A 27,110-nucleotide genomic window follows, 5' to 3' on the forward strand; every position below is an offset into this window, starting at 1 on the left:
GATTAGTGCCTTTACTTCGAGTCACTTCGTGCCACAAAGAAGTGGATGAAACTGACGCTGGGGGGAAGGTTATTAGGACTCGTACAAATAACTGAGAGAAAAACTATTTTAAAATATATTTATTAAATTGCTATTCTACGATTGCAAGTAAGTAATAACTAAATACACTTTATCACCTATTCAAAAAAATAAAACACTATAAAATATTTTGAGGAACTGACACAGAACAATTCGTTGCCAAAGGAAAACTAAACAGCATATTGTCTTAAAACACAGTCAAATTTCCCGTAAGCAGATATATACCAGAGTTTTAAATTGTGGAAGTTGTTTTCGTGACGTCTTGCTTGTCGCCTTGAAAAGGCACAGTACTTCTTTGCAAGAGAAATCTAAAAGCGGAGCCTCTCTTTGCATTTTGTGCTGACCTTGTCCAATAAATCATTCTCACTAGAACAATATTTCACCTCCGATAAATACGACGTCTTCTGGTCTCTGCTATAGTCGTTTTAAGATTATATTTGTTGGTTTAAAGGCAAAAAAATACATTCTTGCGGTGATCGAGATCCGTATCAAGCCAAACTGTACATCTTTTGTTAAAAAAAGCTTGTAGTTTTAGGCACAGATTATGGATAACGAAAATGATCCCTGGATGCAAGTTTAGTAACACGTCAAAATAGTTGACTTTAATAGCAAAGAACCATCCATGAAGTAAAATATATAGAAGTGAGTACAAAATATGTTTGTGCTAACCAGTACTAAAATACGCCGCTTGTGTTTAATTAACCATGAATTCTTGACGTCGATAATTACTAAATAATCTCGGTTCATCCTCTGTTTCCAATACGGTACATAGTTTTAAACATATAGGTTAAAGGAGAAGGTCACTCCAAAAAACGTATATTTTTTGTCAACGCTAATAAAAACCTTGCTCTAAGTTTAGCAACTCGCCGACGTTTCAGACTCTAAAGTACAGGTTTTCCTTAGGAAATTTGCCTCCAAAGAAGCCCAAATTTGAACAACGCTGCCGCCATTTTGAACAGTACTCAGCAGACAGGCCGCGTTTTCGTGACGTCATTCCGTCCGAGAGATTTTGCCTAAATGGCTTCCGAAGAGCCTTTTTAACTACCACTCTGGGTTGTGGCTGCTCTTTAGCCACATTATTTTGAGCCAAATATGCCCCAAACTCCGAAATGATAGCATTGAAGATAGTGAAGTGGATGATCGCTTGGAAAAAAAAATTTGCTGACCTTGTGAACGATGCCAAGTCATTTGCAGGTTTTCCTCCTTCCCAACAATTTTGAGTCGTACAGAATGAGTCACATGAACACGGCCTGGCTGTCAAGACAGTTTCAAAATGGCAGCCCCTTCTTTCGAGACGAATTTCTTCAGGATAGCGGGCACTTCAGAGGCTGAAACTTCGGTGAGTGGAAAAGCTGAATGTTTACTTTCCATAGGCAAAGACAAAAAGAGTAAGCTTTTTGAAGTGACCTTCTCCTTTAAAATAATTATCAAAAGAATGACGAGTTTTACCACCCAGTATTGTCATGGATGTGGCCAGGTAAACAGTTGAGTGGAATTTGCGTGTTTTGGTCGAGCTCAATGGGCTCTGTCACAGCTGGTAACCATAACTTAAAATTAATAAATCAAAGTTTTCTTAGTACGCGATTGCAAGCCGCCCTGTACTCACAAGTCTTTTATCAAACTTGCAATAGATATACATTAACTATTTGTTGAGTATAAATTCTTGCTCTTAGTCACCAAGTAAAGCAGCTTTAAGATAAAAGAAATATAATCTAAAAAATGATAGCTTGACCACCCAAGCTTTCCTTTACAAAAGTCTTCTTTCGAAGCGTCCATCAGTCTCGTTCCAAAAACATACTTTCCTCGTGGCCAGCGGTCATGCAACAGAGCATGCACAGTGAGGGACGTGTGCTTGGATCTGAGGTCAAAGACCGACCTATTTCGATTTTTGTTGTTGTTGTTGTTCTCGTGAGCTTCGGAGGCTGACTGGTATCGTTTGCATCTTCACTACTGTTATCCTTTTTGGCCTCACTTGGTTCTATTTCTCACTCACTCACGTTCCGAAGATTGCGGAAACTCCCGATTAAAACAAGTTAAAAGTTAGAGGTGTTACAAGTCCCTGATGGTGATGATGTCCAAGTGCCCTAATGGTCAAGAGGACATGCAGCTCACGTATTGTCTCGGTTATGAAGTTTTCATCGTCAGTATCTTGGCATCGGTGTTCTGTATCTAGTCTGAGTAGCTGATGAAAAGAAAAGCAAAAACAGAAAATAAAAAGGAATGTAATAATAGGTTTCTTTCTTATTTTAGAAGATGTATTATTATATGGCTGTGTCTCACTAGGACTGGGAACCACCAAACTCACGAATTTGATTGGCTGAAATCAATATTGACCGTGGCCTAGATTTTCCCCTCTAGACCGGCATCCTGACCGGTCACATTTTTCGGAAAAAGTTGCAAACTAAAATACAAAAATATCGAATAAGTGCCAAAAAGCCTGATGAGAAAAAAAAAATAAAGTCACTGCGTTCGATCTGTACTTACAACCTCAGTCAAGATTCTCCCAGACCTCCTGCTAGGTTAATTATTGACTTCTAGAACAATTAATTTCTTCACTTATCATAACGGGAATATCAGACTTACGTTTGGGTAGCATTTCGTCATCTTCGTCATCATCCAACATTCTTCTTTGTTTGCGAAGTTTTTGTCTGCAATGAGTCACAAAGTCAGCTGTAAAAATGGTTAAGACATTTTTTCCATATAAAGTGCTCTTAGATTCGCACAAGCTGCGCGAAATGGACGTTTAGTTTCTATTTCATCATTTTAAGCCTTACTGGCAAACATAACGTGAAAGTAATATGACAAATATGACATTTTCTTCTCACCTTTTTGTGCAAATACACACCGCCCATATTACTCCACCAATTCCTGCCACGAACGCAAGTGAAGCGACGATAATGTACACAATCATCCAATCTGCAGAAAAGGAGGATAAAAATATTTATAAAGGGCGTGAAGCGCTGTACAGTCAATCAGATTGTCACCAATGTTATAAGGTCTTAGATTCCAGTGACATAGGAGAGAGGTACGATCTTACCACCCTAAACAACCAACTTACCACCCAGAGATCTTGTCACCCCAACCTCACACTCACCTTTTTCCTTCTGTCCAGATGCTCCCCTGTTCATATAAGCCAACTTGACGTTTGCCCCCGGCGATGCAGGTTCTGCGCTGGTCTGGCACAAGACCCCATCAAGGCACTGAACCGCGAAACATTTGTCATTCAGTAAATAAGCGATATCACATGAAGGCCGAGCGCAGCAGCGTCCGATACATCTGTGGATATCTTCTGCTTTACCCATATCTGTGAAGTTACTGGCTGTACTTTCTGCCTGGAGTTTGATATCGTTCGAGATCCTACTGTCCAGCCTGCAATTTCCTACTTGGGATGCAAAATCTGTAGTTGTGGAATCTTCTGGCGGAGAGGCAATCGCGGACAAGTCTGTGAAGGTAATCAAAGAGTTTGGAAGTAACCCTTTTCCACTCTACTGTAAATCCTAGTATCCCAATGTATGTCTTATTCGGTGAACCCCTCATGCCTTTTGCTTTAATTCCTCTCTTCTCTAAACCCTCGAGCAACAAGTATTTCCATAACGCGTGTAACAATTGAACCCATTTTCTTGGACGAAACGTTTGTTTATTCACTTGTTAATTTATACATACGACACTTGACTAAAATAAAGTTATTTACATTTATTTTATTTGCTTTAACACACGAATCAATACCCATAAATAAATTAGTTAACCAAAGTTTACAGGAACCCGAGCGAGTGAAATAGGGTCAACTGCTATGATAACTCATTGCTTATCGACAGCTTAAGACACTGCGAGGTCCTCCAGCTAGCTGGATATGTGGTTTATTCAAGAATTTTGACATCTTTTTTTCTGCATAAATTAGGAATACATCGCGTTCAAGATTAACAGCACTGAATAAGGTACTGTATCCAAAACTATTACCTGTCTCTTCCTTAGGTTCAACTTTCATCACCATGGCCGAAATAAGAGGTGTCTTCTTGGACGCTTTCACCGATACAGGACGGCAATCCTCTTTGCTGGAACACGACACAGAATAACACTTCCTCTCCACCATGTACGCCAAGTCACAGTCCTTGCTGTCGCAACATGTTTCCATGCACTTGGCCATGGAATTAGCGTCTTTGACGATTGTGAAGTTGTTTTTATGGACTCCGTTCGGCAGGTCCTTGTCATTTGTGATGTTGCTGTGTTTGCATTTGAGGTCCTTTGGCTCTGGAGGGATGGTAGGAGCTTTACTGGACTCTGAATTGTAAATAAGATCGTTATTAATCAGGGGAAGGGTAGAGAAAGTGAAAGCCAACAGGGGAACTAATCAGGTCGCGTTTTCAGCGGTACATTTCCATAGGTTTTCTTCACAAATCAACTCACCTTTTCTGCTAGAGGTTTCCATTGGCCTCACATACGAAAGCTGTGGATTAAAGTCCGTTGGTGGAGCTTTGGTGTGTTCACAGAGCTCTTCATTCTTGCAAGTAACGGAGTAACATGTCTTGCCGAGCATAAAGGCCACGTGACACTTATCATCCTTGCAGCAGATATCCTGGCATTCTTCCATTCCTTTGACATCACCGTGGTTATTAAACTTTCCAGCTTTCTTTCCACCTTTGAGAGTAACATTGTTAAGCACCTTCGCTTTTTCGCATTCCTTCTTTCCCGAGTCGCTCTTCTTATCTCCTTTCGACTCGGAAGTTTGAGAACTTTCCGAAGTTTTCTCGGAAGAATCTTCGGACTTATTCGATCCTCCGACGGGTGTTAATTGAATCTTTCCGTTTACGATATTCATCGTCATGGCCTGCCCAGCTGCAGCTGACTTTATCTGGCTTTTAAGACTTTGGTCGTTTTGAGCAGCCGGAATTTCTGTTTTCTTTGTCTCAAGCTGACTGGCAATAGGCTGATTTCCGCCCGAAGTCACTGGTGCGACGGGTGTTACTTGTTCTGCAGGTGCCGAGGGAGGCATTGGAAATTGCATAGCTGTGTAAAAAGTCGCCAAAATTCCGTTAGTATTCATCTTACAGCATAAATGCGCTTTAATGGGAAATGATTAAATCAAGTTAATCTAAACTGATGATATTTGAATCAGCAGAACGTCAGAATAAATTGCCATGTGTCGTTTAAAAGGTTATTCCTAACATTCAAACGTCGCTCTTTGATGTTACTGTTATATTATACTGTTGATTAAGCGTTTTAACTTTAATGTATGTTATTTTCAAATTAACGTAGTTGACTTGAGATTAAGCATAATTTCATTCCACCGTCTGTTCTAAATTCTGGTATCCGTTAACTGCTCTCCATGAACTTGAGCTCTGATATTTACATACCCGAGGTTTTATGGTCCCTTTTAAAATAAGAATTACAAACGGTAGCGTTGTCTTGCTGTCACTTTGAAATCACCATTGATTTATTAAATTTAAAAAGCAATAATTAAACGGCTTCAATTGTAAATGTGCAGCAAGTTTTGTTTCGTTTCTATATGTAACGAACCTGCGCCGTTGTCACTGACTGAGAGTCCCGGCATTGATATCATAGGCTTCTGCCCCAATTGCGAGCCAAAAGGTGACGGAGGTAGTGGGGGTGGCACGAGTGGTGAAGGCTGCTGCTGCTGTGGCTGCCCTAGCAACGGTGTCTGTACTTGTAATTGAGTCTGCGAAAACTGAGCTGTCTGCGTTGCGTCTGCAGTTGGAGCGTTTAGTCCAGGAATTTGAGGTGTCTGTCCTGGCATTGAAGGTTGTGTCAGAGGTGTCTGCGCCAAGCCAGGGATGGTTTCTTTCGTCTGCTGCTCGGCGGGCTTTGGAAGTCCTGAGATTATTGATAAACAAATCGATTTAACTTAAGACCATCTAGACTGTCCAATTGTCGTTTAGTGCCGACACAAGCGTCTCGCGTCCACAAAATCTGAGACAGGACTGCAACGTTCCACACTTACGGGGTTACTCAGCTTGGAGTCAATAGTTCAAACATAGTTTATTCGCTACTCACAGAACTGACTTCTTAGCCGCGACTGACCTGCGATCTTTCAACCAGGATCTTACGGTAGCACAGTGAATTACTGTATTATCTAACAACAATACACAACTTTTTACAAAAACTGTGATAAAACTAAATCTTACCTAGTAGCTGATTAGTGTCAAAATTCCTCACATACGATATCTTCGGACTGTATCTTGATGGATTAGCCGGCTGCGTCTTGCAGGCGCTGGCGCTCTTGCACGCCACTGAAAAGCAATTGGAAGAGAGCATGAAGGCGAGATGACAGTGCGGCATCTCGCAACAAATTCGGCGGCATTTCTGCATGTCTTTGACTTTGCCGTGGTCGCGAAAGTACCCAGATGTGATTCCGCCAACGAGGGTGACGCTTTCCTGAACCTTTCCAGCTGGACAAACCACTTGTGGTTTCAGTATTTGATTCTTCGGTGAATCTGACGAGAAATTAAAATAAGTATTTCAAAGAGTTATGTTGTTGCAATGAAACCTACTTTCAAGCCACTGTCCCTATAATGTGAGTATATATTTTTCTACATTGCAAAAAGCGTGAAAGTTATTGATCTGTTATTAATCAGTTATTATACCGTTCATGTAAGGTGGTTGTAACTTTTACGTCTGTGTTTGAAACCCTAGTGTTTGGCCATTCCAGTGAAAGCTATTGAGCAGCACTTTCATCTGGTACTGTTTATTACGACGTACAAAGTGGTTCTAACTTTCAAGTTTGTAGACAACACCCCAGTCTGGCATTCTCTAGGTGTTGTTTATTAGGGAACTCAACACAAATTCGATGTTTGTTTTCTGAATATGATCTGAATTTTATTTTCTTAGGAGTAATTATATATTATTCTTTAACTCTCAGGAGTAACTTTATTACACTATTTACTTGTGCAAAATCTCTTTGAGGACTAAAAAATTGCTCACTCACCATTTTTCATTTCATTCCTATTCCAAACGTACGCAATTTGTGGATTGAAAATGGAAGGCTGCGCTGGAATGGTGCTGCACAAGTCTTTATTGTAACACTTGACTGAAAAACAGTTTTGACCCAGCATAAAGGCCAGGTTACACGTGCTTTGTTGACAACATGTCTCGTAACATTCCTTAATGCTTCCGACTTTGCCGGTGTCTGTAAAATCACCAGCTTTAAGTCCTCCTTTGAGTGTGACCTTGGTTAAGGGCTTCACTGCCGGGCAGGTGAATTTGGTTTCAGCTGAATCGCTCAGAAAAACTAAAAAAAAACACACACACACAAAAAAACGGAAGAAACACGCATCAAACCTCTCGAAGGTATTACATGTATAAACACATGACACTTTTTTTTATAATGAAATCCTCTCGAACCTGTGCCTCTTTTTGCAGTCCCTCTCGGAAAAGAACGCACTTTCCGTATTCCTGAACCCCGCGTACACTAAACTTCGTCCATCTTTGCTACTATGTATTTTCGAGGTTCATCTATCTTAAGAAATGTTTACTCTATGCAGTTAACGTGAACACATCACAACGATTTGCATGTTGATAATAGAGATATCTCAAATTAGGTATTTATCAATTTATAACTGAGGAAGCAATTGATACGTTCCGATACTAAAAATGGCATAGTTGAAGACAAAACGCATTCCCCAAAGTTACAATCCTACAGTCATGCTACTATGATTACAACTCGGTACAGCTATTTCGAGACAGTTCCTACAAAAGTGTAACAGCGTAAGCGATAATGGGTAATGAATGGTGGTTTACGTTTGCTTGACTGAAGCTTCAGGTGTTTCAGCATGGTATAAGAAAACAGAAATAACACGTGTATTCAAGCTTTCTCCTTTCTTTTTGCTGAGCCACCGTGAACCTCAACCAGTAACACCAAACTAGTATTACCCATGATACCAATCGGCATTGTCGCGTACGCTTTAACACCTCGTTGGACAGCGAGCTGCATTCTGAGCCTGAAGAAAGCTCAGGTTTGCAAAAACATATCTGAATAATAAACCCAGTAAACCGCTTCTTAATTACCTGAATGTTTGACACCTTCCTTGTTCCATCGCTCAATGTAAGTCACAGAAGGATGATAGGGGGAAGGCTTTGCTTTTTGTATTTGACAGTTCTTGCCTTCCGAACATCCAACAAGATAACATCTACTAGAAAGCATAAATGCTAAATCACACGCCGCAAACTCGCAACATTTACTTGAACATTCCTCCATGCTTTTCACAGAGCCAACATCCTTGTATGTGCCGGCGTTGATGCCGCCTTTTAAAGTCACTTCTTTGAATACCTTCCCCGGCTGACATTGTCCAGCCATTGAGGGGTTTACATTGTTTAATGATTTTTGTCCCTGGGCTATGAGGCCCTTTGGGGTGTTGGTAGATAGCCCCTGATTTGGGCCCAGAAATCCGTTCGGATGCGGTTTCACGTTCGATGTGAAATTCGGAGTGATGAAAGCAAGCGAAGTATTATCTGCAATGGAAATGAGAGATAAAACAGCTTTTATGGCATGATTGTATCATAAAACAATTCTAATTTACTACGAGAAGAACGCCAGAAATAACCTTTTTCGACTACCGCAAAAATATAAAGTCTTGCGTGCTTCGAAATTTTGGACCCATTTAGTATCGTTGGGCCAAGGTCAAACGTCGATCTTTACGCGAGACGAACTAAATTGCCATTTGAGTCGACCCAAATTGATAAAGCTCGACCGTTGGATCAAACGTCGATCTTAATTCGAATACAGATCGACCAACACGTTCCATCTGTCTGAAGCTGACAGATTGAACGTGCTGTTAGATCTAAATTCAGTTGGACGAACTGAGTTAAGTCAAACGTCGAACTTATCATGAACTTACTAGATTCAGTTTCGTTCGACTCATGTAAAGTTCGCCGTTTGATTAGAGCCTAAGATTTAAAAGTCAGGAAAAGAAAGTACCGAAATGAGCTTTAACTTCGGTCAAGCTATCCTTTCCCCTTCTGAAAACATGTATAGTACTGAAGAAAGATCATCCTGTGTTTTTTTTAACTTGAAAGTCCCCTTGATTTCTCTCTTCCTTACTAAGCAGAAGATAACCTGACCGAAGATTAATATTTTTCGTCATATTAAGTATCAGATAGTAAGAACAGTCTGTTCTGCATCGCCACCCAATCATCCGAGTCTCCTTAGACACTGTTCCAGAACGAGGAGGTCTGGTGCACAATACAGTTTATACGAAAAACAGTTTGATATGGCGTTGAAATAAGGACCTCTGATTAAATTTGCCATAGCAAAAAATAACTAGGTTTCATATTAATACCATGGAATTAATTAAACTGCAAGTATTGCCAAGAGCCGGTTCGAAAGTTACTAAAACGAGCTATAAGTTTTTAGTTGTCCGGTTGTGTGTGCTTGAAGAACTTAATTTTTGATGAAAAAAAAAAAAATTAAATAAGACTTTGGCGTTAAGTCGCTGGCAGTCCCTCTCAAAAGCGTCTCGAAACAGCTCGTTGTCTCAGCTTGTAATCGTGAATCGCCTTGTAACCTCGTATAACGAAGCTTTTGAGTTTTTGATGTCAAGACTTTTTTAAATGAGGCAAACATTTTCCACATCCAAAAATGACAGTAGTTAAAAATAAAAAGTGTAAAGTGAACTTCCGAAAATATCATCGTCAAAACGCCATTTTTAACGGAAAGCTGGAGAACGTCGCTTAACAACCTGCCTTGCCATTTTTTCTTCTCCGGGTGGTTAGCTACCTTTCAGGCTTTCAAATCTGAACGCGATCAAAGATTAATGAGCTTAATCGCCGTAGAAATTATCTTTCGCTCCACTGAAATTTATCCCAAGCGCAAAATCAGTCCTCGCATGCACCATAAAGCACAAGAGCCGAATGCAAAAGTAAAGTAGTATAAAGCTAACAAAAGAACATTGCCGATAAGAGCTTTCTTTTTGTGAAAAAAAAAAAAAATTCAATGCCACGTCAGACTTAAATAGTCCATTTCCGCCTTTGAATAACGCCTCACTTTTCTCTTCAAAAGCAGGATAACGGACTACCGTAAAAGGTCCGGGTTGACAGCGACATAAGCCAAGTTTGCACGTAAAGCCTCAAAGCTGCTTATTTACTTCCACCGTATTAACTGCCCATGCACTAACCTTTTTTATGGCCCGTTCGCACGTGTGCTATGAGGACCTTAATATCTGATGTATCAGTCGCTGTAGCCTTGCACTCCTCATCACTCACGCATTCAACTCCATAGCATTTAGCCGCCGAGAGGAACGCGACATCACAAGTCGACGTTTTGCAACAAAGTTCTATACAAGACTCCATGCTTGTCACTTTACCAAGCTTTCGAAATGTCCCGGCTCCTATACCACCCTTTAACGTGACATTCTCCTCGATTTTCGTGTTCTTACAGTTTTCGAGGTAGTTGGAGGAGCACTTGACTAGATTCACACACGAATAAATATTAGTCAAACAGTATTTTAGCACACACAACTGGATAACCAAAGAAATCGATCTGCGCGAATTTACTTACCTTTACAAAGGACACAGAGGCATATCAGCAATACTCGAATGTACATGTTCCTTTGACTTGTCAAGGTTCTCCTTCTCAGCCGCATTGTAGCATTATTCTAAATTTTAAAAGAATTCCTAAATGAAATATTTTCAAGAGATAAATTTAAAAAAAGAGAAAAAAATGGTTATTTCTAACTTTTTGCCATAGTAAAATTATATTCCTTTGTTTTGAAGGTTCGGGGCAGTTAGCAGTCCCGCCGAACAATGGAATACAATTACATCATCACTGGTTCGCCCACTGTCCAATCACAAACACAGTCATGTTCACGTGACGCAGAAGTGTAAAATCTTTAGAGGTATTCTTTATGTCATTAAAAGCACTAGCATACCGTCATATATGAAGAATTTCTGTGGACGAACACTGGGAAGCGATAACTGGTACCTCAAAATACCTGTTTTTGTTTGACACAGACAATGGAAAAACACAAGCCGATGTTATGATTGTCTCTATTTATCTAGATTTCTCCCACAAAACAGGATAGAACCAAATTATCCAAAACAGAATAGAACCAAATTATTATTTAAGCAATTGTTGAAAGGAAGACTGGTTCCGTCGTTTAGAGGGCCATTTCGCTGGAGCAACCTCTGTTAAAGTCTATTTTAACGACACTGACAAAGCACCTCAGTAATATCAGGGGCGAACACATTAGTTTTAAATACAATTTCATCGAGGTTAAACTTCAGATATATTTCAACTAAGAATTTATATATATATATTTTTTCTCCCCATGTGAGTATCCCAAAATGTAGCTGAGTTCAAAATGGACAGAGATGATCATGACTTAATTTAAATCGCTTTTCACCAAGGGAATCCCCTGACTGTCAGATGTCACTGGCCTTGTACTTTATGATAGTATCTCTCGAGTGGAACTTTTTCATAGATTCAGAAACGAAAATATACTTTACTAAAAAGAATAATGAAATTTATCGCATCACAAACGCAGGTAATTAATGATGTTCTCATTGGAAAAATCTCAATTCATTAACTCTGACACTATTCAACGCCGGCAGCTATCTCAACGAGTAGGAGTTTTTTTCAAAATCTTTCGACGATGGCAGTTGCAGTTTTGCGGTTTGGTATAGTCCTGGAAGTCTGGTGTAAGTCCGCTGTCCCGTTTGTTCGTAGCGGTATTCTCAGCATTGTCAGATAGCTTTATCGTTCTCCACAAGCGTGAAAATCTAGTGTTTTAACAACGCTTCGCCTGTTAAGCGGACCAGGGCTCCTTCAAAACGCCCTGAAGCATTTGCCTTGAGTCACTTGAATCTCAATCCCACAATCCCACTTGACTGCACACGACTGACGAGGGAAGGAAAATCATTGATTTTTCAGGAACCTTCATGAGCTTATAACAAGATAATATCATCGCCCTCAAAGTGGAGCCAACGGTCCATTGCTGATCCATGAAGTAATGTACAGGAGCGTCTCCTAAATCCAGTGAGGCGGATAAACATGTAGCTCGCTTGATTGATCAGGTTACTCGAGTGGAAAAGCTTTGGCACGGCTTGGTGATTTTTGTGAATATCTCGATGAGCACGAAAAATGACTTTGCATGGTTGGAATCACCAGGCGGACACATGGCAACCATGATCACAAGGACGACACATGGCACTCCACATGTGAATATCTTTTCACGTCCATGTTTGTTCTCCATTGTTTTGGATGCCACTAAGGCAACCTCATCTCACAAAGGACAAAATTCGAATGGCCATTTAGTTTCCAAGCAGAAACGCGATCATAAGGCTTAGAAGTATTATGTCATTTTTCTGACACTTACCGAGAAATAAACATTTTGGTAGACCAAAAAATAGAGCTGTTGCTTCATTTGTTGATTTTTGTCAGCTAAGAGTGCAGATTTGTCCAAAGCCCAAAAGTATATGCGCCCTTATCGCTTCACACTTTCTTCCATATAAATCCTATACTTTTAACTTCTTCTAAGATAGGTATCCTATGTAGCCTCTTGTATGGTATTCCACCTGAGATCGATTAGAATATCTATTTACAAAGTGAAACATGTCTTATGCCTTTCAATCTATTGCTAGAAAAAAAGAAAAAATAAATAAATAAATAAAAAAAACGAGGTGAAAATTGGGGGAAGAAAAAATGCTCTGAGAAGACAAGTTCGACTTTTTTTCACTGATGGGTAGTCTTCTGTGAATGTTCTTGGTAGAAAACATACCTGAAGTAGAAAACTCACTGTTATTCTTCACTCTGATTTAGTCTGTGTTTTTATTATTGATCAGCTTATATCCCCCAAACGCACCTCCTGATTTACTTCCAATATCCGATATTTTAATTTTTTTGCAAAAATAACACTGATTTTAAGCACAGTTTTACAATATCTACAAAAACGTTCTGTTTATTCACAATTTTCAGTTCCATTACAAAACATGTTGTTAACCGTAATTATTTCTGGATCACGGCCACTTGTCGTAGCTACATCGAAGTGTAAAAGATACACTGTTTCATTTTGGGCTGCTTTTTGTGGTACTGAATTAGCCGTATTCCCTTCGTGAAAAAATGGTAAAATCAGGAGATTTTGATTGTACTTAGAAAACCTCTTGAAAATTGGTAAATTCTCTGTTTTTCAATTCCCCATTGTTCACTCTGTTTGTTCCCCCAAAATTGCACAAACTATTGCTGTGAAATGCTTTTGGGAAAATGCAGACACCCAGGAGTATTTCACAACAACAGTTGATGCAAAATTTGGGGGACAAACGAGTGAATTATGGGGAATTGGAAAGTGGAAAATACACGTTCAATTACACAGTTGTAACCATTAAAACTCGTTCCGAGTTCGATAGTACAGTCGGTAACATTTTCTGTCGTTAAGTATCCTAGGCAGAGCACATACGGTAGAACAAGCTAACAAAATCCAAATGCAACCCAAGAGACATCGATCGTTCCAGGTTAGGTCGTCGGGTTTGCTCAAAAAAAGGATGAGCTGATAGTAACAATACGACTTCAGCGAAAAAAAAAGCGTTAATTTTCAACGGTGAATTCCTAAAGGAGCCCTATTTGTACCTAAAACAACTAGTCTATCAACAAAGTATCACTAGTTAGAAAGAGCGCCTTGGTTGCTTGGAGCATTTCTAATTTGTGAAAATCCTTGTTGTTCATCTTCTGAATCCTCGTCTCCATCCCCGCTTTCTTCATCTGCACTTTCCCCGCTGTTGTCTTCATCTCCACTTTCGCCGCTGTCCTCGGTTCCACTCTCTCCACTTAACTGATCCTCGCTTTGTTCTCCTTCGACGGCGTCGCCACTTATGTCCCCAGACCCACTATCGTCACTGTCATCTCCACTGTTTGCACTCCCACTTTGGTCATTTTCATTTTCTCTATTTTCACCACTTTCCTCCATTTGTACGCCGTTATTATCTTCTCCTGGGTCACTCTGTAAACTGTTTTGTTGGGCCTCGTCTCCATTGCCAGCGTTGCTAGCATTTGCGTCATTATCATCAGCCTCTACGTATTCTTCTTCCACAGCTTGCTCAAAGTTAGGGTGAAATCTTTCAATTAGTGGCATCACAGACCTTGGTTTGGGCGCTGAAAGGCAGATAAAGATCAAAGTTAACACAGAGCCAACACACGCGTTCCTCTGATGGAGCTTACTTAGGTCTTAGACGCAACGTGTTGATTGATTAATTGATTGATTGATTGATATGATTGATAGATTGATTGATTGTTTGAACAATTAGCGACTTTGAAAACGTGTGCATTGCTGCGAGAATTGTCACAATAGGCGAAACAAACTGACTGGTAATTTTGATGTCATGTAGCAATCAAATACAATAATTATATCTTTACAAATTATTTTTTTTGTGTAAGCTAATGTCTATTATTTGGGCTGAGACGAAACATTATGTTTAATTTTTTTTTAGTGCATGATTTAATCGTTGGCTTTTAACCAGCGTTTAAACCGCTCATAACGCTGATAAACCTCGGTCAACGTAGTGTTTACAAACAGTCTAAATGTTAGAAGACTGAGTACTGCATACACATTACCAAAACTTATCTCTCCTCTTTTTACATAAGCCACTGTAGGGTTTGTGTGGTGCGTCTCCATTGGTGCTGGCTTGGGCTGGCAGTATTGCTCATTTGTGCAGAACACAGAATAGCATTTGTCTGCCATCATCATTGCCACGTGACACTGCTCCTGTGCGCAGCATCGCTTGATGCATGACGTAATGTCCTTGACACCTTTGTGGTGAGTGAGCTTACCAGAAACCATACCGGCCTGCAGTATTGTTTTGTTTCTTATCTCACCATCCAAACGACAAATTTCTTCTTTGTTTGTCTCAGTCCTCACAACTGGGGTTCCGTCTAAAAAAAGTGGAATAAGAGGAAAGGAAGGATTAGATAATTAGGATATGCACAGGCAACTTTTTTTCAAATTCATACTATAACTCGTTAAGAATTTTACTCTTTTTAACTTTAAATCATACTTCATATCAGATAATGTGGTATAAATTGTTAAATCAACTAGAAACTTCTCATGTTCTGAATAAATGAAAGGTTGTCTTTGTGTCAGTGACCCTGAAAATATAACTCTTGTGTTCAATGTGGACACAGTACAATGTAAGTGAACAAATTAATTGCAAATTGAACGTGAACTATTAAGAATCCCACTTTAAGAGGGACCAACCAGTTGGCTATATACAAATCGAGACCGAAGAGTCAGGACAAACCTGAGCGAATCAAGTTAAGTTGCAGAGAACGTTAAGAATTTGCCCCAGAGACAATCAAATATTAAATTCAAAGTAGAATTAGAAGACCTTTTCTACACAGCCATTCTGGAACTGAGTAACACAACAGTAAAACTTCCTTACCATCTCTGAGGCGAACACCAAACTTCCGCTTAATGATGTATTGAGTAGATCTGTCAAAATTAGTGTCGTTACGCACAGCCTCCTCATCAGGGATGGTCCGACAGCTCCTCTCGCTGTAGCACTTTACAAGAAAGCACGTGCGACCAAACATGTAAGCTAAATCACAGGAAGGGTCTTCGCAGCACAGTCGGGTACATATTTGAGGGTTCGCCACTCGGCCCACGTCTGTGAAGAGCCCTGCGTCTTGCCCATCAAGTAGCTGGGATTTTGTGTAACGTCTACTTTGAATGCACTGTAAGTGATGAGGGGACTGGCCCGAAGGAATTTTCACTGAATATGAAAGGACAATCCATGATTACAGAACTTTAAATAGCTAATGTTGTATACAGAAGACCGATTTGTTAAAGCGTTTGTACAAATTAAAAGACATATCGTCTTTGATATTCCTTCGACACAATGTAAAAGGTCACTAAAACTGTTTAAAAACAGTTAAGACTGGCACTACAAAATATATCTCGCTAAAGCACCAGCCTCATCAGTTGTACGCCATATTGGATTGCGTAAATACGGAATCCAAGATGGCGTGCAACTGATGAGATTATTTGATTATTTTCTTCTGTGGATGAGACTGTTGTCTATGAAAGCCACTGAACAGTTCTTTCAAGGGTTTTATTCTTTATTACTTACCAACTTTCTTGTTCTTTTCGTATAGCCATGGCGCCACGAACGCCATTTTCTGTTTAAACGAATGGTCAATAGCAGCCGCTGGGATAGCCTGGCATCTATCTTCTGAGAAGCATTTCACCAGATAGCAGCGATCAGATAGCATGAAGGCCAGGTCGCAGGGCTGCACTTTGGCCTCACAGCAATATCTTAAAATTGAAAGAAAGGTCAGTTAATAGAAACTTTCCTTCTCTTATAAACTGACTTTTTTTTTTTCTTCACGTCTGCCATATTGGTACCGCAAAATATGTAACGGGTATGTTCGTGTCCCAAACCAATCTCGTGGGAGTAGAACTTTTTTTTTTTTAACCAATAAATTTGCATGGTTACTGGTTACGTGAGTGAAAAGTTTTATAGCCATACTGAGATCGGACATTGTTGGTATCCAGGCCGATGGGCGGAGTTGGGTATTGGTCGATATTTTGGAAACTATTTCAGGTATTGACACCCAAAGGTTCACTGATTTATGTACAATATATGATGGATTGAGCGTCGTACGTACCTGATGCAAGTCTTAATACTCTTTACTTTGCCAATGTCGGTGAATTTTCCCGCTTTTAATCCGCCCATTAGTTTCACGTTATACATGATCTCGTTGTGAGGACACTTGGCCTCGGGATCATAACTGTCTGTACTGTCGTTTACCAAGGCTTTGGCTGTAAGTAAAGTACATGGTAAAAATCATCAAGAGAAAAATACTGAAATAATCTTCCTGGAGCTATTCTTAGACATTTAAAGTAGTAATCGTTACCTGCTCCATACAACAAAGAATAAGCAGATTACAGTATTGAGATGAAGGACATCACATGGAAGCAGGCTACTTCGATGACGAATGCTAGTAAGTGCAAATATACAAGATACAAAGGCACATTTATACCTAATAGTCTCTTTTTGGTAAGCGTCGGCGGCATATCAGGCTAGTGTGGTCTAGCCATGGTTCGTATCTTGGCGAAACGTAGTCAAGCCGAAATACCCATGGCGAGACCAAACGAGTCTGGTACGCCGCCAAAGCGTACCAAAAAGGTACGATTAGGTATTTAACCTACTCAAATTCGGCCAAGTGACCATGATCTCGTAGCCATACGGCAGCTCAGTGACCTAATAGCGTAGCATTTAGGACAGTAGACACGGCTTCTAATTGGCTGATTGCGAATTTGGGTACGGTAAGTTCAGCAATTCTGTCAGTCAGAATTCTTTCTCCGATATGCCTATATCATTAACAGAAAAATCATCTCATGAATATTGTAATAGGCTCTTGAAAATGGCGGCATTGCTGTCTAGATGTAAACTTTGTTAGAACCAATTCAAGCGCTTATTTACACTCACTCAATTGTCCTGTTCCTTTAGTCGTCATATGTGCAATCTGCATGTCAATATCTTCATCATCCGCGGGAATCGTCTCACAAACAGAATAATTTAAACAGCGCACGCTAAAACACTTTGGCCCGTGCATCATGGCCACGTCACAGTTTTTAGTATTACAGCACATGTGCATGCACTCCTGCATGTTCTTCACTGGTCCCCGGTCTCTGAAAATGCCTGCGAACTGGCCTCCTCTGAGAGTCACGTTGTACTCGATGTCTTCCTGTCCACAGCTGTACTCTTCAAGAATCGTGTGGCCTAAAACTGCTGAGAAACAAAATTGTGGAAAGAGTCAACCAAAGATAATTTATCACCTAGCTTTCTTCGCCTTTAGGGATAATATATATCCTGGGTGTCAGTTTCAAACAGTTCCCGTTATGTCCCATAAAAAAGACGATTAAAAATTTAAAAACAATTTGCTGAGAGCATTTTCACCATAGATTTTTAAACAAGTTAACGCAAGTCTTAGCAGTATTTTAACAGGCCATCCATTTGTTTATTGAGGTAATGAAGATATTATCTCGTGTTCGTTTTTCACTCATAATTTGCTTCAGTTTGTAACTGCTTCCAACAAATGGGCTTAAATTTTGCGCTAAACTGAAGCCGCCTGCGGTGGAACTCAAAGTATAGGCCATGCAGCTCAGTCCCAAGTCCTAAATAATTTCCCCTCCCATATGATATCGTTGCCGCTACAGCCGACAAGATTAAAAAAAGGTGGGGTGAAGAATCCTTCGGGGCAAAGCTTCGTATCATTAAGCGACTTGGAGTATTTCTGCTTCCCCGCGGTTGTGATGCCTGTGCAACGTAGGGTTACAACCCAGCATTAGATTCGCCAGTACCCATTAATTTACACGCCTGCAAGAAGAGAGCTAGTAAAGAGTGATGCCACCATATTTTCAGAGGTAAGGAACGTTATAATCCACTAAACATTCTTTTTGATATTTTCCAGAGTACATACCTGTTCCGACAAAGATCATATTGCCTTAGTATTTTAAGTATTTATCGATCTACTTTAAATACAATAAGTTAAATGAATAAGAACGATAAAACGCCTCAGGAAGCATGAAACATGATTATGACTGAAGCAAAGTTGCACAAAAAATGCCTAACTTAAGTCATTCACCATACATTTCACCTGATCAGAGATATTGAACAAAAATTTGCCCTTAAGAAATTTCCGTTTAGAAAAAAATCAGTTTATAAGGTATCAATTTTTTGTCAGAGGTCTAAATTGTAATCTTGAGTTGCCAGGTCGCAGACAAATACCATAATGAAAAGGTAACGTCTGCGTCAGGTCAGTGGAGGACAACCGGACAGCTCGAGCTTGCCCTGTTTTGTTGTATTAAGCGACTAGGAGTATTCTAATCCCCCTGGATGGGACGCTAGTCCATTACAGGGTTAACCCTCATTACTACATTTGCCAATACCCATTTATACAACTGGGTGGAGAGAAGCACTATCAAAGTAAAGTGTCTTGCCTAAGAACACAAAGCAATGACTCCGGCAAGAGCTCGAACCCGGACCGTTGGATCCGGAGATGAGCGCACTAACCATGAGGCCACCGCACCTCCACGAACACTACAATAGAGAATCTAAAATTTAAAACGATGATCTCTAATCTTCCGTTTAGAAGTCTCGATTCTAAGTCCCTGAGAAAATAGACAAATAATTTTCTCTTTCTCTGTTATGATTATAAACGTTTTCTAGCTTTCTCTAAACGTTGGAAATTTAAAAACAAAACAGATCAGGCTCGAGTCACTCAATAACCGAGCCAATGTTGTTTTCATGGTTAGGCTTCACTAAGCATATGACACTATTTGCGGCTGGTGGTTGAATTAAACTAATCGTTGTGTTACGCTCCTGTTGGATTTTAAGAGTTGTTACTAAAAAGCATTAGCATTATTTTAGCTACCAATAGGCCGCTTGATATGTCTAAAGCACAAATCACTTATTTTGTAAACGGTGAATGCTTGATTCCTCAAGATGCGGTGAAATCAAAAGAGAATCTCGACTTACCTGTTAAGAAAGTCACAAAGATGGCCGAAATTACGAGCCATGTATCATTTCGTCTTCTTCTCCGTGAACAACAGACGGCTTCAAACATGGCTACTTAAATCGCTGTGTAAAGCTCGGTGAAATGTGATACAACGCGTGCCAAAGGTAAACTAAATATTAAAAGAATTGTTTTGGCCGAGGGAGCCAGTGACAGAGAAAACGAATGTTGTTTGATGACCTAACACGGCAAAAACGCAACCTGTCACTTTCATTGTGGTGAGCCAACCAGGTGGCGAGTTTTGTCGGTCGCGTTCATAACCTCACTTTTAATACAACACAGAGTTAAGATTGAGTTAGCTGATAGTTTTTACGCCAGCAGAATGAATAAGCTATTTCATTGATTTTTCCACACTCTTTCCCTCCTCTCTCCTTTAAATGTTATAGTTAATGCCGTTGGCCGTGGCACTTTTTTTTTTTTTTTTTTTTTTTCAACCAAACTGAAATATATCGAGTACTTAATTGCCAGACGATGGGAAGAGTTCACATGCAAAGCAAACTATTTTTTCTTGTGTCGAAGGGAAATAAAAACAAACCCGATCCGTTCTTTTACCTCAAAGTCGAGAAAGAACTAAAATACCGGCAGTTTAGATTTAAGGTCATTCCCCCGAAAAAGAACGTACAATAGATTTTCATTCAAATTTTGCCTGTTGGCTGATTATATCGAGAGACCTTAAATTTTGAAATAAAAAGGGGGGTCCCGTCATACGTTTAGGAACAGGAAGATCCTCAACAAACCCCATAATTCCTTAAATTATCTGCTTTTAGAAACGTTTATATTTGAACTACTCACTTTACGCTTTGTGAGAGCAGAAAAATAGGCAGAACTTTAAACGAGAAATACAACAATGGATGTATTGCATCAATGTTAAGGAGCGATTTGATGTTCGTTTCATGATAAAACCACCTATATTTAGTCGACAGGGATTCAATATATTCCAAGCACGCAGTGTTTTTGAGGGCACATCTTATCGTTTACGAGTGCTTGCTATGCTCTCATTTTCAGTGATAATTTGTTACTCTGCAATAGAAATTGGTCTATATTCACTATATAGAGAGAAGGTAATCGCTGCATTCAAACTAATTAAAAAAATTGTTAGGTCCAAGTACTCATTTCCGAGAAAAAACAAAAACAAAAAAAAAAACCGATCATTTGTCTCTCGCAAGCCAAGCCGTTTAGAAAAGGCCACCATTTTATATGTGCACGCGCTTGCAAGCGCGCGCTAATGGCGCGAAAATCGCGCGCAGTAGGGATGCGATCTGATAGTATTTGTTAGTCGCCCCTTTGGTACAGAGAGTTTAGGTAACACGGAATCAGATCTCAGGTGACGTGGTTGTATTTAGAATATCGAAAATGACGGTTTAATTTTCTTGCAAGTAGCTGATTACTTCGTAAAGTAATATTGATTTTACAGTTAAAGTTATGCGGCGCCAGGACATTTCTCGGTCTTCTCGGCGTTTGTTTTTGTAAGCTAATTATCAATGCTATTTTGGATTACAACTTGCTTAGCTTCAAAAGGCTCCTTGCACTATTTGCATCTCCCTCTGTATCGTAAAGAAATTAACCCACCTATAAAATTCTCCCTCGAGTGTTAATTTTAATGATAATCATTTTTGAGTTTTTTTTTTTTGTAAAGAAAAGTACCTCATTGTTGGCGCGTCGGGTATGTTATGGACGGGTCAATGGGTGAGTGAGTGAGTGAGTGAGTGAGTGAGTGAGTGAGTGAGTGAGAGATGTATGTATGTTACACCAATCAGATTGGATCTACTATGAACAGCCAATCAAATTTCTTGTTGTAAAGGTAAATAGTATGTGAGATACACAAGGTATGTATAAACACAAGGACTTTGGTAATTGAAAAATAAAGAATGAAGTGTATGTTGCCGGTTTGTGATTTTTAGTCCGGTTTGGAGGGGCGTGTGACAGTTACATGCGTACATTGGGTTGTTTTAGAGTGCATAATTTTCATTGTAATGGTGGCTAGTTATGAACGAGATGAGTCTTGAATTTTGAAGCAGTTCATGAGTTAGCGGTAGGCAAATGGCACGAGATATTTTTATTTTTAGTTACAAAGGTAACTTGATACTTCTGCTTTTCACAAGGAGTAAATTTAATTAGAGGTCACGAATCGTCGCTTCTAGTTCTCAGGACATGTTTTAGAGGGGACGAGACTTCAGATTTGAAACAGTTCTAACGTTTACAATAGTAAGTGCGGGTAACTATTGTTTTGTTCTTGTTGCATGCAAATATAACGAGATATTTTTGTTTTTTAGTTACAAAGTGTAATTTGACACTCTTGTTTTTCACAAGGGAGAAAATTCAATTAGAGCGGACGAATCGTCACCACTCTTTCCCGCGAGATGTTTGCTATCTTTAGTAACAAATGGTAACTTAACACTTTTGTTTTTTATATGGGAGTAAATTTAATTAGAGGTGACAAGTTATCGGCTATTGTTCCCAGGATATTAAACAAAAAAAGCTTTCATTTCTGGACGGTTTTTACGTCTCTGCAGTAGCAGTTTAATAGTTTTATTTGATGACATTCATTTCAGTCCGATATTTTCAAAGGTAAAAAGTATGAAAACTGTTCAAATGTTCTTTGAAGACTGCGCGGCACCAAGTTAAAGTGCAATTTAATTAAATCAGGGGAGGCGCGGTGGCCTCATGGTTAGTGCGCTCGTCTCCGGATCGAGCGGTCCGGGTTCGAGCCCTGGCCGGGGACATTGCGTTGTGTTCTTAGGCAAGACACTTTACTCTCACAGTGCCTCTCTCCACCCAGGTGTATAAATGGGTACCGGCGAACTTAATGCTGGGGGTAACCCTGCGATGGACTAGCATCCCATCCAGGGGGGAGTAGAAATACTCCTAGTCGCTTCATGCTACAGAAACCGGGATAAGCTCCGGCCTGATGGGCCACTTGGCTCGTATGCAGACTTTACCTACCTACCTTAATTAAATCAGACTTTCAACTTGTCACAGGTTTTTATCTCTTTCTTTCTATTTTCGGTGAAATTGTGTTGTGTTGTGTTGTGTAAAAAGGGTAAAGTACGACTCGTATAAAATGCGAAAAAGTCTCTAAATTAACTCGAGTATTTTTTAGCAAAAATTCCTCTTGGGGGTTGGAAGGGTTATGTGATCGGTGAGTGAGGGAGTTATGCATGTGCGCGTGTCACACCAATCACAGTGCGGGTTGTATCAAAGAACGAATCAAATTGCCTGTTACTTTAGTTTGTTCAGTCAAACATTTTATGGCTTACTATTTAGCTATCTTACAATGACCGATGTAACATCGCATGTACATCATAAATTCCCAATTTGTTTCTTACATCACAACCAAAAAGACTTGTCAAATTAACCAAATCGTTACTGTAAACAGCTCCATGAATGCTCCTATCTCCGACACTTCACACAAAAAAATAACTCTTGCACGCCTTGCGTGCCTATGTTCTTTGAGGGCATTGAGTAGCGACAAATTTCTTGTGAGGAAAAAAACATTTTCTTGAAATGCAAAAACGCGGCGAAATATGAATTTGGCCTTACTCGTACGCTCACGACCGTTCGCTTGTTTACCTTCTTTGCGTTCTTCCCCAAACATTTCCAAGCAAAAGAGAGACTGCTCGCAACCTACGACGGTGCAATAAAAGCTGTGTTTTCAAATTTCTCTGGCGCAGTGTAGACGGGACTCGGAAGATATCACAATATGCTTTTTTGGTTTTCTGCTTTCGGGTAAATGGTAGGAAAAAAAAATACACCGTTTGTTTTTTTCAGGCTCTTGCAACATTTGGACGTGACATTCGAGACCTCGATCGAGGATACGCTCGTAATCAGTGCACGCATGTCCAGTAAATTTCAATAGCAGACAGAAGTTAAATAACCGTCGAACTATTCAAAAGATTATTTCAATTTGCATTTTTTCTTTTTGCGCGTTCTGCCATTAGGATGTTTGTTTTCAAGAAGCAGTGGGTAAATGGTTCAAATAAACACTTCCGCTGTTGCAATATTCGAACGTGGCTTTGGTAAGAAATTGCATCTTTCATGTTAAACTGTTTCCGATTACAGAAAGTAAGATTTCATGTCAGCTTTTATTAGTGCAATCCCTCAATTTGGTCGCGTTAAGGCACATAGAGCAGGACTCGGAGTATATTTAATTTCGTTAAAATTATCCAGTTTTACCGTTCACGTATTCTGTCATCTGATATATCCCTTAAATGGATGAAAAAATAAGATATATGAGAAGGGAACAAAACAAAACAAAACAAAAAAACAAAGACAGACTGAGTTAGGTCTGGCGCATATTCTAGTAATTATACCCCTGGCGCAGCTGTGTTTTCTACCTGTTAATGGAATATAATGTATCAACATGCAGCGCTACATCCTTCTTGTTAACGTCTTATATGAGTTATAAGATTCCACCTTCTTCGTGCTATTCGTCTTTTTATCTACTAACAGCTGTTTCTTCTTTTTGTGTTTTTGTGTTTTTCACTTTTTTCTTTCCAACTTGTTTTAGCCTTATCTCGGTCTTAATTGCACCTTAACTAAATAATTCAGGCAAACCAGCAGATGTGTAGTGACAGGAAGAGGATATTTGACAAACAACTCTAACCGTAAGTGAAAAATACTGAATAAATAATGATTACAAGAAGACGTGACAAAAAATAAGAATTAATGCAGACATCACACGCAATTCTTTGACCTTTAACTTTGTTTTTTGAGAAACCAGACTACAGTATAGCCATCTTCTGCCAAGTAGAGTTATTATGGAAAAAGCGTTTGAGAAATCCATCTGCCTTGGTACTGCAGTGGCCTACGTATTTCTTTTATTTTTCATTTCACTTCCAAACAGCCTCATCCTGGTCGCGTTGTACAGAAACCCTCTCCGGTGCTTCAGAAAAGCGTTTTCCGTATTCCTGGCGTTTATCGCAGCACTGGATCTGTTTAATGGCGTCGTGGTATGCTTTGGGAAAGTGATAATGAGATTTATTTGCGCTTTTGAGGAACAAAAAATTTCTCAAGAAGGAGACATTGTTACGATTTTAGAATACACCGGAATAAACAGTTCTATTCTGTTGGTGACGGCGATGTCAGTGGATCGTTTCATATCTGTTGCTTTTCCTCGTTTCTATCTTCATAAAGTCAGCCCAAGAAAACTCGTCGCATGCAACACGACCATCGTGATTTTTTCATTAATTTTTGCCTCGATCCAACTTGCTGACATTTCCATCGCTATTTATCTGTCAATAGACATACATTTGCACACGACATTTCCTCTTGTTACGTGCATTTCAGCTTATTTGGGAATATTATTTGTATTAAAGAAACGATCTCAGGTTGATTTACAGAGGCAAGTCTCTACGCCTAGCAACCCAACACTTCACGATATGAGACGATTGAGAGTTGCACAAAAGGAGCGAAAACTTGTGGCAACCTCGTTTTTCATTCTGCTTTTTCTAATTATTTCTTTGGTCCCATATTTCGCAGCAATTCTTCTGGAAAAAAACTGTTCTGGTTGTCGCGGTAAGAATTGGTTCTTCGGGCTACGAGAATCAACAATCGCATTTCTGTTTATTAATTCAATGGTCAATCCTTTCTTGACTACCTATCGCATCCGGGAATTGAAGCATTCGGTGAAAAGTGTTCTTGGTTTAATGAGGCAAGATATTGAAAACAGTTCTGGCAATGTGTTGGCACCAACCTCCTTAAGGTAGCATCCCACCTCAAATGTGACCATCGTAGGGAAAAAAATATTTTACAATAGCAAGATAGATCTTACTCCTATCTTTGTTGAAGAAAAAATATTGTTTCTACGGGATCGGAAGTTATGGACAAAATAGTGTTTTCTTCACTAATTGCCTTTAATGGATGTTGTTGGGATAATGCGTCTCGTAGTCCATCGAGTACAGACGTGTACAAGACGGATTTGAACAACGCACTACCAAACACAGTTTGGCTAGATACATAATAATATGTCTCACCTGGTGCCTGTATTTATCCTAGTCGAACTAAATGTCTGTAGTACGAAAACGGGGGATCCTCGCAAAGATTGTGAAAGACACTCAACAACGAATCGAATCCCGCCACGGAAGTTGTGCCTGGCAATTGTGTGGCGGTAATTTCAGTTGTGGCTCTATTCGTCAGCACTGATCATAAGGACCAAAAAGCAATTTGTATTGTTTCCTATCCAGCTTATTACCATTCTTACCCAGCTGCTCGCATCTCAGAAAGCATGACTTCCTTAGGATTTTCACTGGAGTCAGTGGTACTTGCTTTACGTGGTACTTGCCTTACGCGTTCGGCGTCGCGTCTAATTCTTCGCCGTGTTTATCCCGTTTACCTTTTGTCCCCTTATTCGTTTGTTTAGGTATTGCTAACGTTGGCTGGGCCTATTCATAATACAATTTACCAGTCAGAGGAATGAAAACTCTGGAAACTGGGATGAAACACTTCCAATTCTACAGTAACAACTTACCTTCGGAGCGAGCGACCCAAAAGTGATACCTGGTAAAACTGAATTGTAGCGTATTTGACTTCTTGTCTGGTCAGCATTTGAGCGCTAATGTTATGAAGTAAGTTGAGCCTTTCGCTTGTAAACCGCAGGTAATTACTTTCACGCCTTGTTGTTTTAATCTCATTCGACCGGAAGAACGTCTCTGAAACTGTTTTGCTCTTTTTCTCGAAACTGTATTTTCAAGGAATTGGGCGTACGTTTTAAGTTCGCGTACATCGAGTTTTCAACCGTTTTAGCTCAAATTTGGCGAGAATGTTCCTATATAACGTGGCTAAAAAACCATGTCGGCGTTTTTGGTTTTTCCCGTTCTTTCTAGAGTTATGCACAAATGAAGGAACAGGAAGGATACTTTTTCGAACCTCGACGTTTACTCGGGCGTAAAAAACAAACCAGGCAAGATATCAAAATTCGCCGACACGATTTTTGAGACGAAGGTGTGAAGAACTCGGCGCAATGTTTGTCTCTTCCTCTAGATCACTTCCGACTGCACAGGAACTGAATATTGCAAATCATGTACTTTTGCTAAACGATCGCTATATTTTGAAAGCATTTATCTTTTTTCTTTCAATAAGTATTGTATGGTAATGTTCATTTATTAAGCTCTCAGAAAATATATAGTTTGTCAGGGTTTTTATTTAACGTCTCGCCTTAAAACGGTGCGAACGCAAAGCGGTCATTTGGGATGGGATGCTACCTTAAGAAACGTCGTTTCTATGTGATAATATTCAATTAATCGGTACAAAGTGACTCTGTTGAAACCAAGAATTTTATGAGCGGTTGCACCATAGCTAGCGATAATATGCCCGCAATGATTTCAGATTTAGTTGCATGGCGTAATAGTCCGTATGACTTAAGAGGACATAATAAGGCCATCGTTCCACGATTTTCCACGATTTTCCACTTATTTCATGAAAAATTCTGTTTGTTGCAGAGGAGCTGTACTGTGGAAATGTGTTTCAGAATATTTTAATGATTCTCTTAATTTTAAATAATTTTATTCAAAAGCAAAATCTA

The 27,110-nt window shown here is 39.7% G+C and overlaps 3 protein-coding genes across 3 annotated transcripts; 1 reads left to right on the forward strand and 2 right to left on the reverse strand.

Moving 5' to 3' along the window:
• Positions 1 to 62: 62 nt before the first annotated feature.
• LOC145494460 (uncharacterized) lies at positions 63 to 11,085 on the reverse strand. Its single transcript, XM_081473930.1, has 12 exons — positions 10,586 to 11,085; positions 10,203 to 10,493; positions 8,098 to 8,541; positions 7,019 to 7,321; positions 6,219 to 6,527; positions 5,593 to 5,907; positions 4,483 to 5,082; positions 4,036 to 4,356; positions 3,173 to 3,520; positions 2,904 to 2,994; positions 2,662 to 2,726; positions 63 to 2,260 (listed from the first exon to the last, which is right to left on the reverse strand). The coding sequence occupies exons 1-12, from the start codon at positions 10,668 to 10,670 to the stop codon at positions 2,220 to 2,222; spliced, it is 3,213 nt and encodes a 1,070-aa protein (XP_081330056.1). The 5' UTR covers positions 10,671 to 11,085; the 3' UTR covers positions 63 to 2,219.
• A 1,820-nt stretch (positions 11,086 to 12,905) lies between these two features.
• LOC145495081 (uncharacterized) lies at positions 12,906 to 20,489 on the reverse strand. The gene is made up of 7 exons (XM_081474651.1): positions 19,555 to 20,489; positions 17,503 to 17,805; positions 16,679 to 16,832; positions 16,141 to 16,325; positions 15,454 to 15,783; positions 14,630 to 14,947; positions 12,906 to 14,170 (listed from the first exon to the last, which is right to left on the reverse strand). The coding sequence occupies exons 1-7, from the start codon at positions 19,640 to 19,642 to the stop codon at positions 13,680 to 13,682; spliced, it is 1,869 nt and encodes a 622-aa protein (XP_081330777.1). The 5' UTR covers positions 19,643 to 20,489; the 3' UTR covers positions 12,906 to 13,679.
• Positions 20,490 to 24,106: 3,617 nt separating this feature from the next.
• LOC145495082 (uncharacterized) lies at positions 24,107 to 25,819 on the forward strand. Its single transcript, XM_081474653.1, has one exon. It carries the CDS (start codon positions 24,349 to 24,351, stop codon positions 25,294 to 25,296), a length of 948 nt encoding a protein of 315 aa, XP_081330779.1. The 5' UTR covers positions 24,107 to 24,348; the 3' UTR covers positions 25,297 to 25,819.
• The last annotated feature ends 1,291 nt before the right edge of the window (positions 25,820 to 27,110 follow it).

Source organism: Orbicella franksi, chromosome 8 (assembly GCF_964199315.1).
Source record: "Orbicella franksi chromosome 8, jaOrbFran1.1, whole genome shotgun sequence".
Lineage (NCBI taxonomy): Eukaryota > Metazoa > Cnidaria > Anthozoa > Scleractinia > Merulinidae > Orbicella > Orbicella franksi.